General features: G+C 35.0%; 1 protein-coding gene across 1 annotated transcript in view; it reads right to left on the reverse strand.

The window, feature by feature from the left end:
* Nucleotides 1-12,970, reverse strand: part of LRP1B (LDL receptor related protein 1B) — a gene marked incomplete at its 3' end in the record, with an annotated part of 1,833,965 nt that overhangs the window by 823,397 nt on the left and 997,598 nt on the right. Inside the window, exons 9-11 of the mRNA XM_082841888.1 lie at nucleotides 10,087-10,258; nucleotides 6,656-6,799; nucleotides 1,101-1,337 (exon numbers count right to left, since the gene is read on the reverse strand). Of these exons, the coding sequence (XP_082698014.1) occupies nucleotides 1,101-1,337; nucleotides 6,656-6,799; nucleotides 10,087-10,258 (553 nt within the window). The remainder of the gene's footprint in view (nucleotides 1-1,100; nucleotides 1,338-6,655; nucleotides 6,800-10,086; nucleotides 10,259-12,970) is intronic.

Genomic DNA, 12,970 nt, shown 5'->3' on the forward strand with positions numbered 1-12,970 from the left:
TTTGAACTTATTAAATTAAATGCTGCAGAGCACTTATATTGAGTTGGCCAAAAAGTTCATTTGGTTTTAAGTAAAAATAAAAGACACATTTTTCATTTTCACCAAGACCTTTATTGAACAACGTATTCACTAACCAAATGAACTTTTTAGCCAACCCAATATTTTGGGGGAGTTTATATTATCTGCAAAGGTAGATTATAAACTCCTTGAAGGCAGTAGCCATTTCCTAACATTTTTTTTAATCTCCTATGATAGCTAGCACAGTGTCCTTCATATAATAAGCATACAATTAATGTCCCTAAATCAAGGATTTTTTAAATATTTGAGAAGCAAACTGTATATATGAGGAAACTGAGGTCCAGAATCATTAGTAACTCGCCTAAAAGTGACTAGCAGCCAGTCAAAGATTCAGTTTGCATGATTATTAAAGATGCTTTTTACTTATACCAAAGTTATATTATTTCATTATTGATCAGTTGTTCTAAGCCAAGTAATTTATGAAACTTCACTGATCTTAATAAAGTATATGCATATATGTTTACATATTATATATAATAACATATATGTATTTGTAAATAAAAATAAGTATAAACAAAGTTTCTCTGCAGATATTATTTCAAGGGTGACTCTAAAGAAATCAATTGTAATATAACGTCAAAAACAATATGCAAGGATCATGAGGACAATGGGAACATTGATCTTTTTAATGAACTTTGAGTGACACGACCAATATTCCAGTGAGAACCAAGTATTACAGAAGTCTCCAATGTCCTGTTAAATCTTATGTTCTACCATATAACACTGTAAACAAATAACTGTAAGTCTACATTTTCCATGAAGGTGGATTAATAGTTCAATTTAATTCCTGTAATACTTATAATGTAGTGGACAATTGCAAGTTCAATTTTATAATGAAGGTTTTAATAAGTCAGTATTTGGAAAACATGTTGAAATAATGTTACTCAAGAAATAGAAATTAACAAATATTTTAAAATCAACAGTAACTTGGGTTCTGGTTAAAGTTAGTTTGACGTACATTGGATTTATCCTTTTAAATAAATGTTTTGTCTCTGGGCAGTTTGATACACATTGTCACTTACCATCTTTCAGGATGGTTTCTCGCTCTGTGCCATCTATCTTCTGCCGGCCAATTAGGAAACTGGTGGTGTCAGCAAAGTAGATATAATTGGTTTCTGCATGAAAATCTAAAGCACGAGGGTTTACCAGATTTTCTATGGGGATCATGTATTCATCAGCTATCTTGGTATTCAAGTCCATTCCTCTAACAATTCCTGGGCGTCCTTTCCCATAAAAGAGGAACAACTCATTCTTTGGTCCTGCAAAAGAAAGATTACAAACATAAACAACCGATGCTGCCTAATCTTCTTTACTCTGCATAATGCCACTGTTTAATTAACTGGCACAATTAACATTTTTTTAAATTCAGTACCAAAAATTAAACCCTAAAATATGCCAAATGCATCTCGATGCAAGAAGGCCAGCTAATTGCGTTACTTTAGTTAAAACAGAAATTACTTCTGTGAATAGGTTATATTTAGTTAATTATTCTTTTGCCTGTAACTGTATAGCAAAAACAAGACAGATCCTTGGATAACTTATAACAGTAAAATGGAAATTTATTAAAACATCTGGCACATTTAATTTTACAATTCATTACAATCTATCTAACGTATCTGTAGATACTAACTGTAGCATTCATTATGTTTGACAGTGCTAAAAACTTCAGAATATTTAAAACACACCCCCTCCCTACTCAGAGTTTGCATCTACAGACTGTCAGAAGCAAACAAAAAGAATCACACAGTATCACATAACTTGCATGTGAATATATTATAGTTTGTATAAACGTGATTTTTTTTTTTTAAGAAATGAAATAAAATGCCAGTTACAGTGTCACTTCTTTCTTCATGTCTTAATTAGAACGTTAGAGGCTGATGCTGTCTGCCGGTAACTCTTATGTACAACACAGCCTTTATCAAAAACTAAACAAAACAAAAAACTGTGTCCTGGGTTAAAATGCAAGAATCAAGGAAGCTTTTTCTACAGAATGAATGAACTCCTTCAGACTTTTTATATGAAACTACATGCAAGGCTCTCGTATTGCTAGGGCACATTATACTTAGTTTAGTGTACATAATTTTGAAAGGAATACTTCATATGGAAAGGAAAACATACTAGGTTTTATTAAGAAAACTGAGAATACATATGACTATTATATTTGGATAACCATACCATAGTGAGATTCTTAGTAAATTAAAATAATTACATTATAAAATTTGGAGGAAAAAAATAAGTAATTACTCATAAGCTCAACACCCTCAATGCAAACTATATAATCATTTTATATATTTTCTTCCTTGTTTTCTTTTAAAATTAGTGTTAATGAATATTAAATATATATAAATATTTACAAAATGTTAATATTTAAAGAATAAAAAATAAAACAAATCTCATGTACCTAGCATAGATCTTAAGAATATTTCCAGAACATTAGAATGCACACACATGCCCCAAACCCACCCCCCTTCCATCCCTGAGACATCCAGTATCTCTGGTTATATACAGTAATATGGTTATTATGTTTACCATGCATTTTTTAGAAGTTTTGCCACATATGTTGTTTGTATTTCCCAACAGTAAACTGTTTAATTTTGCGTGTTTGAATTGCATGTGTCCTATTAATTTTATTCTTATTACATACTTTATATTCATCTATGGTTGTTGCAGTATCATTCATTTTCATTGCTGTATTATATTCCTTGGTGTGACTATTTCAAATTTAATTTATCTAGCTATTTTTCTAATGCACACTAATATAGAAGAGAATATGTTTTGTATTCTTCTTTTATTACTAAACCTTAGCGTTAAGATTATATTCTGTGCTGATCCTTTTCTTTCTTTCTTTTTTTTTTTTTTGGCTGTGTTGGGTCTTCGTTGCTGTGCATGGGCTTTCTCTAGATGCTGTGAGCAGGGCTCTTCGTTGTGGTGGGCGGGCTTCTCACTGTGGTGGCTTCTCTTGTTTCAGAGCACAGGCTCTAGGCATTCAGGCTTCAGTAGTTGTGGCACGTGGGCTCAGTAGTTGTGGCTCGCGGGCTGTAGAGCGCAGACTCCACAGTTGTGGCACATGGGCTTAGTTGCTCCATTGCGTGTGGGATCTTCCCAGACCAGGGCTCAAACCCGTGTCCCCTGCGTTGGCAGGCAGATTCTTAACCACTATGCCACCAGGGAAGTCCCTGATCCATTATTTTTGTCTTACATTCCTTCAGTATGATCAATATAATATATGATATTTGCCAAATCATTCCTCAGTTGATTTTATCTTTCCATTATTATAACATTGAGATATGCTTTTTCCCATATCTCTTAGTATACATTTCCAGAAGTGGAATTACTGGGTAAAGAATATTAACATCCCTCTTTCTCATTACCCTCACAACCTCTCAGTGTCTACCTACTTGTTATTTTCTTTAAAGATACTACCTTACATTATTATTATTATTATTTTTTTTTTTTTGCGGTACGCAGGCCTCTCACTGCTGTGGCCTCTCCCGTTGCGGAGCACAGGCTCCGGTTGCGCAGGCTCAGCGGCCATGGCTCACTTGCCTAGCCGCTCCACGGCATGTGGGATCCTCCCAGACCGGGGCACGAACCCGTGTCCCCTGCATCGGCAGGCGGACTCTCAACCACTGTGCCACCATGGAAGCCCCTATCTTACATTATTTAAAAGTAGATTCATTTGAAAATTAACATTCCTGAGTATTCCCTACCTACATCATATGCATAGATACTTTTGTTTTTTTAAAAATTGGGATCTTATATATGCATTTTACTACTTAACTTTAAAAATTTAACAATACTTTGTTGTGTCATTAAAAGGTCTTCAAAACATTTTTTTCAATGGCAGCATCATGTTCCCTGCTAGAGAGGGAACGTAATATGGTCAGCTACTTATGTACTATAGGATATTTAGATTGCTTCTGGGTTTTTGTTATTATACATACATTTACAATGGATTTCTTTAGTCAAAAGTGGGATAACTTGTTAAAGGATGTTATCAGTTTTATCTCTTTTGTATGTTATTATCAAATGTCTTTCTAATAGTGGTATCAATTTCCAGTTCTATTAGCAAGGCATAAGAATGCTGGTTTCACCATATCTCTTCTTGCTAACATTTATTTTTGCTTGTATTTTTAATTGATGCTTTAATTGGTAAACCTGGCACAATACTTCATTGGTTTAATGTATGTGTGTATATGTGTATGTGCACGTGTGCATGTGTATGTATATTTTAAATAAGAATGGTAATTATTTTTCCCATTGTTTTATTCAGTCACTTTTTTCAATCATTCACTACCTGAAGTTTCTTCTAATGTGTTTTCCTATACCATAGACAATTGAAAACTAAAAACTACATTTCACAGACACCGATATAGCCATGGCTCTAGTTTTGATTTAAGTACCTAAAGTCAGATGTACTACCTTGAGTTTGGAATATAGAAATGAGACCACTTTTGTTGCTTCTGCTGGTATTTATCTGATGGAGAAACTGAATTTTTCCACATCAGTCTTCTTCCTTTCTGTATATCAAGAGACAAGGAAGAGGGTATCTTTTTGCTGTGCTGTGTTTTTTTTGTTGTTTTATTTTCCAGTATGACATATTATTTCTGGAGCTAATAGTTTTGGTGCAAACTTCCTAATCCCTAGATCTCAGCTAAGATGGTGTGTTTCTGAAACACCATGTTTGCCATTTGTGGCTTCCCGATGCCCTAACTTCTGATTACCGTAGGTGTTCCAGCTTAAGCCAGGCTAGTTTGTGGTGGTTTTGAGGAAAGTTCCCAAGACCCAGTCTAGAAGCTGCTGCTTCAGGCTTCTCAATGATTTTGTAAGTACCTATTTGTGTTTGATCCTTTCTGCTTAAAATAGCTAGAATTGTTTCTGTTAATTTAAATGTAAATGTACCCTGATTGATCACTACATTAGGCATGATTGAAGCTTATGCAACTCTGATCTTATGTTTCTCCACCAAACGTGTGTGTATATATGTGTGTGTGTGTATATGTGTTATATATATGTGTGTGTATGTATGTGTACACATATATAAATGTACATATACATATATACACACACATGTATATATGTATGCATAAATGTGCATGACTGTATTTTTGCATGACATGCCATCACTTGCCAAGTGGTAACCAGAGCAGTTTAAAGGCTGGGTACACACACACACACACGCACACACGCACACAAAACTACCCCTATCTTGAGGCTTCTGACACAAAACCTTCAATTATCCAGAGGATTTCTTGAACATGAGAGCTGGTGTCTCTACATTCCTAGCATTTGATACAAAGCTGGACATAAAAAAAAGTACTAAAAGGCATGTATTTTATCACAGTTAAGTCTCTTGGGTTCTCAATTTAAAAATATTTGCACTATGAATTCTAACCACTTAGACTTAAAATTATAACAAATTTAGAGATCTCATTTCATAGTCCTCAGCAAGCATACGATAAGAAAGCAAAAGAGATGGCAGGGCAGTGGTCAGAGAGGGAGCACAGCCAAAAATAAATCAAGACAAAATATACACTGTAAAAAGCAGTCATCAGGGGCTTCCCTGGTGGCGCAGTGGTTGAAAGTCCGCCTGCCGATGCAGGGGACACGGGTTCGTGCCCCGGTCTGGATCCCACATGCCGCAGAGCGGCTGGGCCCGTGAGCCATGGCCGCTGAGCCTGCGCGTCCGGAGCCTGTGCTCCGCAACGGGAGAGGCCACAGCAGGGAGAGGCCCGCGTACCGCAAAAAAAAAAAAAAAAAAAAAAAAAAAAAAAAAGCAGTCATCATAATCTTAAAAATTATGGTATTTGTGGGACATCTAAAAACCAACAGTCTCCACATGGACACCATTTCTATGAGGGCCATTAAAACTACATCTGATTATGCGGACCCTGAGTAAAGCGCTTAATTAATTTTTGTGTAAAAATTTAAACTTAACAAAAGTAATGTGTGAAAAATATTTATTAGCTTATTTAAATAAAGAATAATTAAGTTATTCTAGCATATTTCAAAAATAAAACAAAGATATGTCCAACTACTAGATAACTTTTTAAAAAAATTGTTAAAGAGATTGATATTTAATTAGTATAGTTCCAGTTACTTGGAAAGTGAAATAATGAAAGGAATTTCATCCCCAATGCTGGATAAAGTGAAATATTACTTAATGTGGATTTTTGTTGGACTAAACGCACCTATTACTAGAGGCAGCATCTTGGTTCAAAAAAGAGAAAATCTGGTTAACCGACGATTCAGGCTCATTAGATCATGAACATTCTTTAGGGAATTAAGGAAAGGATCTTCCTAAAAATCTTCCCTAAAGTACGGTTCCCAAAGATCCATAAATTTGGTGACTCTACAGCCCAATTAGGTTTCTCATTCACATTATCACACACATACAAAAGAGAGAAAAAAAAACAACTAAATACTGATTCTGAGAAAAATGGCTTGTACACATTCACAGGCAAATTTGGCCTGATGATGTCTCACGTTATTACTGATGCTGATGCTCCTAATTAATACTAAGAACCCTATTCTGAAGCATTAGCTGCTGGCAAATGTTTGATTTTCAATAACATACTTTTGCATGACCTGCCATCACTTCCCAAGTTGAAGCCAGTCCTGCAGCGACAGGTCCGTGCTTTGTAACTGCTGCTGAGCAGACAGATGTGTGAACATCCCCCTGGCATTCCATATGGATCCACTTCACATGCATGGCTTCTGACTACAACAGATGAAAAAGAGCATGCTTGAAATTCTCCAAAGACAAGATAATTATGTGCATCAGTATGTTGAAACTTTGACAGTGCAAGAGGAAATCCTAGCAAAAATCTATATACCCAAATATTTTGTATCATAATCAATTGGAAAAGAGTTTAAACCCCAAAAAAGAAAAGGTAGGGATTTGCCAAAATCCTCCTAAGTCTACTTTTTAAAAAAATTCTGAGAAGATAAAATGCTTTTATATTAACCTAAACTGTTTACATGTAAGCAAAATAAAAGTAACATGGTTTTTTGGTACATGCTTATTGCACTTTTAAAAAATACACTTTTCTGGCAAATATAAAAAAAAATACTGTTAAAATATCCTAGGTTAGGTAGTTAGGCAGAGAAAGGATTTCTTCTGAAATAATCTATTATATGGGCACCTAAATTAGGATAAATTTAGGTGCCCATATAATTAAGATAGGTGCTTCAGTGATTACCTTTATTGAGAAGTGCTGAGATAAATTTTTTTCTTCAATTTTGAGTCCACTGCCATTTGGAGAACCCTTCCACAAAATGAATTTTGTGTGTGTGTGTGTGTGTGTTTGTGTGTGTGACTGTAACTGTCAAAAGGAGAAGGCTGAGTTTTCATGTGGAGGTTATGGAATAGAAGGCTGTTTTATGAGTGTAGACAGTGGAGAAGAAACAAAAATAGGAAAAGTACTATATGGAGAGGATGAAAAGAAGAAAGGTCAAAGAGAAAATGCTGTAGTAGGAATAATACCAGTAAGATTTTATGTATTACTGTAATTATATTTCTTTTCAATCACGACTTTCTTGGAATTGTTATGAGTAATATGACAATTTTCTTTTAATATTAAAACTTACATGCTTTCGAAAACTGTGCTATGTTCTTTTTGTATTCTGCATTCTCTAAATGAAAAGATAACTGAAATGTAGTTTAGTTTTTTGCACAAGAGTGTTGCTTTTATTTTCCAGTCTCATCCCATTTCTATACTAGATCACATCTCCTCTTACCTACTTAGCAACTCTCCAGTTTCTCACTGTCTTGTCTTCATTACTTTTGCTCTCTGCATTGGATCATGCCCATCAGCATACAAATGTGCCATTGTTTCCACATCTTGGGGGGGGGGGTAAAAAATCCTAATTTTAACCTTAATTCCCACAGCAATCCTTCAATTAGTTCCCCATTTCTCTGCTCCACCTAATATCAACACTTTTCAAAGTTATCCTCACTCATTTTCTATAATTTCTTTCCTTCCTATCTTTCCCAGATCCTTTCTATCCAGACATTCTCTTCACTGCAACCTGCTCTTGTCAGATCCCTATGAGTTTCATGCTGCTAAATCCAATGGCCAATTGAAGTTAACAAGCTTCTTCTCAGTCTCCTCTTTTGGTTCTTCCTATTGTCTTTGACTTCTCATTGTTGGAGTGTCCCAGTGTGCTTTATTTGGAACTTTTTTCTTCTCCATCTATAGTTACTTCCTTGGTGACCACAACCATTTTCCTGGCTTTAAATGTCACCTATATGCCAATGACTCTCAAATTGTTTTGTTCAGCTTGGACTTGCCCCTGCACTCCAGACTTATATATTCAAATACCTCCTTGAAATCTCCACCTGAATTTATGACAGAAATTCAAAATAACATGTAAAAATTATACATTTTCTCTTTGCCCCCAGTCTGCTCCAAACTGAGTTTTCTTAATCTCAAAAATAACTCAATTATTCCAGTTGCTCAGCCTAACTGTCATCATCCTTGCCTCTTTTTAAATTTACACCCCACATCAAATCCATTCAGAAATGCTGTTGGCTCTACCTTCAAATATATTCTGAGTCTAACTAGCCACTTTTCACCACCTTCACTACTACCATCTTGGTCCAATCCACCATCATCTCTAACTTTCCACCCTTGTCCCTGACAGCCTATTGTCAATATAGCAGCCATATTGATTCCTTTAAAAAGTCAGTCAGATTATGAGACTCTTCTGCTTAAGGCTTCCTAAGGACTCCCCATCTCACTAAAAGTATAAGCAAAGGTTTTTACAACTGTACGCAGGGCCCTACTTGTTATGGTCCTCCTTCATTTCTCCAGCTTAATTGCCTACTTCTTTTCCTCTTTTCACTCTGCTCCAGACCTATGGGTCTCCTTGTTGCTCCCTAAACAATCCAAGCATGCTCTTCCTCATGGTTTTTGTGTGTGCTCATCTTTCTACCTGCCTCTCTCCTCCTTTAATTACTTAAAGTCTTCATGCAATTTCATCTTCTCAATGGGACTTCCTCTGACCATCCAATATAAAATTGCAAACTACCCCCATTCCTGACACTCATCTGCTTTACCTTTTTCCATAGCACTTACTATCTTCTAATAGAATGATAATTTACTTGGTTTTTTAAAATTATGTCTTCTTTACAACAATGCAAATCTCACAGAGGCAATGATGTTTTGGTCTGTTTTATCACAACTATATTCTCAATGGACATAGAATAGTTCCTGGCACATAGTAAATGGTCAATGAATAACTGGTGAATTAATAAATCCTAATATAAAACCCTAATAAGGTTACCTACAGAATTCAAAATTTGAATTTCCTGTAAACACAATATGTATATGTGGTAATACATTGCCTAAGCTGAATTTATGTTAATGGTTAGATAATTCTAAATTCGTTTTAATTTGAAGCACAAAAAGATGACGGACATTTGGGTGGTAGTTTTTGTATGTTACATTATTCTATATATGATTGAGCCTAAACTGTATTGATGAACAAGCATCACTAACCTACAATGCAAAGTAGTTAGTGTTTTTGAGGAATACTTAGAAATGTTGTAGCCTTCTCGTTAAAAATTATTTTTTATTTAACATGTGTTAAGGAATGATTGGGATGTTCAGTCAAGAGACCCCAGTGACTGCAATAAAAACTAGACAGATACTGCAAGGAAATCACCTAATTTGAAATGTTTCCCAGAATGATATAAAAAAATTCCCTAAAGTCTTAGCATCTGGGTTTCCTATATGCATACATCGAGTGCAAGTTCCTTCCTGAATCTAAATCTAGCCGTCATTTTAATTCTATGGTTGTAGAAACAATTAAATAGCAACTGAACAATTTGTCATTTAGACTTGGGAAGGGAGCTCTGTTCCATTTCATCATGCAGACATGTACATTTTTGCTATCAAAAAGAGAATTTATGGCTCACCCACTTTAACACCAAACAAAGGCACAAGGACCATATCCCCATTCAGTTTGCCATTGTGAAGTCTATGAAGAAGTCTTGCATCTTACCTATTGGTTGAGTTCTTTTTTGATAGATTCGGATTCCTCGAGCATTTTCCATTTTAATTAATGAATGAATATCAGTGCCATTAAATCGGTTTATCCGTATGATATTGAAGTTATCAGAATTGGTTGCATACAAATAGTCTTCAAACACAGTTATACCATAAAGATGTTTGACCTATAAAAAGGGGCAAAAATGACTGTGATTTTTAATTATGTTGCTTTCAACTTGAAAGAAAAAATGATTGCTACTTACTCCTGTGGAAAATTCCCATAGTTGGAGAGTCACAACCATATTATCATTTATCTTCTCTCATAGAATTTGACATTTCACTAATTTAAACTTTTTCTCTGAGAATAAAACATTATGCAGTATTGGTTAAAGCACTACCCAATGTATGGGAGAGAATTTTTATTCATGTTTCATTAAGAAAACATGTTCAGTAGCTACTTTTCAAAGCCTAGTGAGAACCAAACTTTCAAGCATATTCAATAACATGCTTATGGCACTGTTATGTAAAATTTGATATATTTTTGTGGGCTACATTTTCATATAGCCATGGATATGTAGAATCTGTAAAAGGCTTGCTTTACCTGTGAAAGGACTGATGAGAAAACACCTTTGAAAATCCCATTTTTTTAAAATACAGGTTACATTTAGACTAATAGCAGCCCCAGCATGGAAAATAGTAAACAACAAAATCACATATTTGGAATAATTGTAAAGAAAATGTCAGCATTCTACTCAGAAATTGCACTCTTTCTAAAGCCTATTCATAATGAAAATGGAACTCTGATTTGAGAATAACAATGTTTACTGCTCTCCACGACACTTCACAGTTAACAGTGTAACTCTCCTCCTTGGCACAGGTCTTGGGGACTGTGGGTAAGAATAGACTTCTTGAACTGATGGAAAGCTTCCAGTAAAGCAAAGGAAGAATAAGTATACTGATTTTCTCATACAAAAAGGCACATGCTAGGCACACTGCCTTTGGGCATGCCTTGTAGTATACTCAATTTAAAATGGTTCTGGACCGAGGTATGGTAGATTTGTCAATTGATTTGCCGTACAGATTTTGATGAAAAAGCATTTGTCATTATCGTTTGGCATTATATTGTACTTCTAGTGTACTTTTCCTATAGATTTGTAGTCAAGAGAATTTGAGAAGTTACGCATGGCTTGACTGTAAAAAAATTTTATAGAGAACAAAATCACAAAAATTTCTACTTAGGAAATCATGCCAGTTCTATACCTTAAGCAAAAGCATTTGATTTGCTATCTTTCTAGCTTACATGTCTCTTTATTACTATTCCTGATCCTCTCATAGGAGATGTTGAGTAAAAGAAGACTGGCTTTTCACGCTGTTTTTGGACGTATTTCCTTTCTTCATGTCTAGGCTACAAATGAAAGTTAGGAATTAAGGGGGAGAATCATTCTATGTTAAAGCCCCAATAATCATTTTCAATGTTAGTATTACTCTCCAGTAAGTGTTTGTAGGGGGAGGCATGTGTGTATTTACTAATAATATTTTCCACCTAACTGACATCATATTCACTAAATATATCTATGACCCAATTTTGATCTGGGCAATACTTTTTTTTCCTGTAAGAATTACAAGAAAGCTGAAGTCTTCCATTAATTGCCATTTATTTGATGCATGCTTTGCTTAAAGTTTGGGGCCAGTCATCTGGAAGTGTGCGATTGTGGCCTAAACACATCGCTGTCTATGTAATTGCCAATCCAAGCCTCAGGAGAGAAAGAAAGCATGGCTACAGAGGGGGCAACTGGTGAGGGCAGAAAAACACGTTCACACAGTAGCCATCAAATTTTACTCACTGCCTCTCTGCTTTCCTTCAGAAGGGTTTGTTTACCATAAAGTACCTACATTGTTGCCTGGTCTGCTAACTACCCCCAACAAAGGTGGCAGGAGCTTGGTGTGGTGCATAGACCATTCTGCCTACAGGACAAATACAAAATTTTATCTTTGTTGGATTACGTAGTGGCAGAGTAAGCATATGTGTAGGGAACCAGCAAAACACAGGCAATAGAAATGGTTAAAAAAGGAATAATTAAAAACTTCAGATACTAACAAGCTTTTAAAAGTAGTCATGGGGAAGATCATTTGAATTCCTCATTCTTGTTTCAAGGTTTAAAATTTTAAATACATATACGTAAAAAGAAGGTCCATCGTAATCATTTTAGAGACTAGGTCCTCTGAGGTCATAACTAGACTGCCAAGGAAATCAAAGTTTTAAGGACAGTCAAAGGTGAGAGAAATAAGTGACCTCACCTCTAATATTGGACATTTTTTTTTAACCACCCAGATTAGTGCATTTTTTTTATCTGCCAAGGAAGTGAAAACATTTCATTCTTAAAAGCTGATTATAAAGGCAAAGTAACTTTACAGGACAATTACAGAATATTCGTGCCTTGCACTGCAAAAGAAAACAGAGTCACTTATTTCAGCTCCACAGAATGAGAATCTCACAAAAAATTAGTGAGATCAGTGAGGTAAAATTGAATTTAAAAAGTAAACTAGTGAATAAGGCTTATTTCCACTTAGAGATCTCCTTCAGGTGTTTATTGAGTGTTATTTGCAAAAACTTGTAATTCAGCAAGGGGATAACTATACAGATGGGAAAAATTTTGACCTCAGTGCTTTTCACAAAATTCTTATTTTAGGAAGTACCTGAATACAACAGAAGGCAAAATTTAATCTAACCTATTAAAATAATAATGATACTTTTGTGAGCCAGCATATGCATTGTTAGCAGAAAAAAATATATATCTCCAATGCCACATGGGACAGATGATAGTTCAGTTTCTTACAAATGAACTACTTAAATTAGTTTTTAGTAAGTAGGTCATATTTACTGTCCTACTCTAATA

This window comes from Leucopleurus acutus (assembly GCF_964270905.1).
Source record: "Leucopleurus acutus genome assembly, chromosome: 6".
In the NCBI taxonomy this organism is placed as follows: domain Eukaryota; kingdom Metazoa; phylum Chordata; class Mammalia; order Artiodactyla; family Delphinidae; genus Leucopleurus; species Leucopleurus acutus.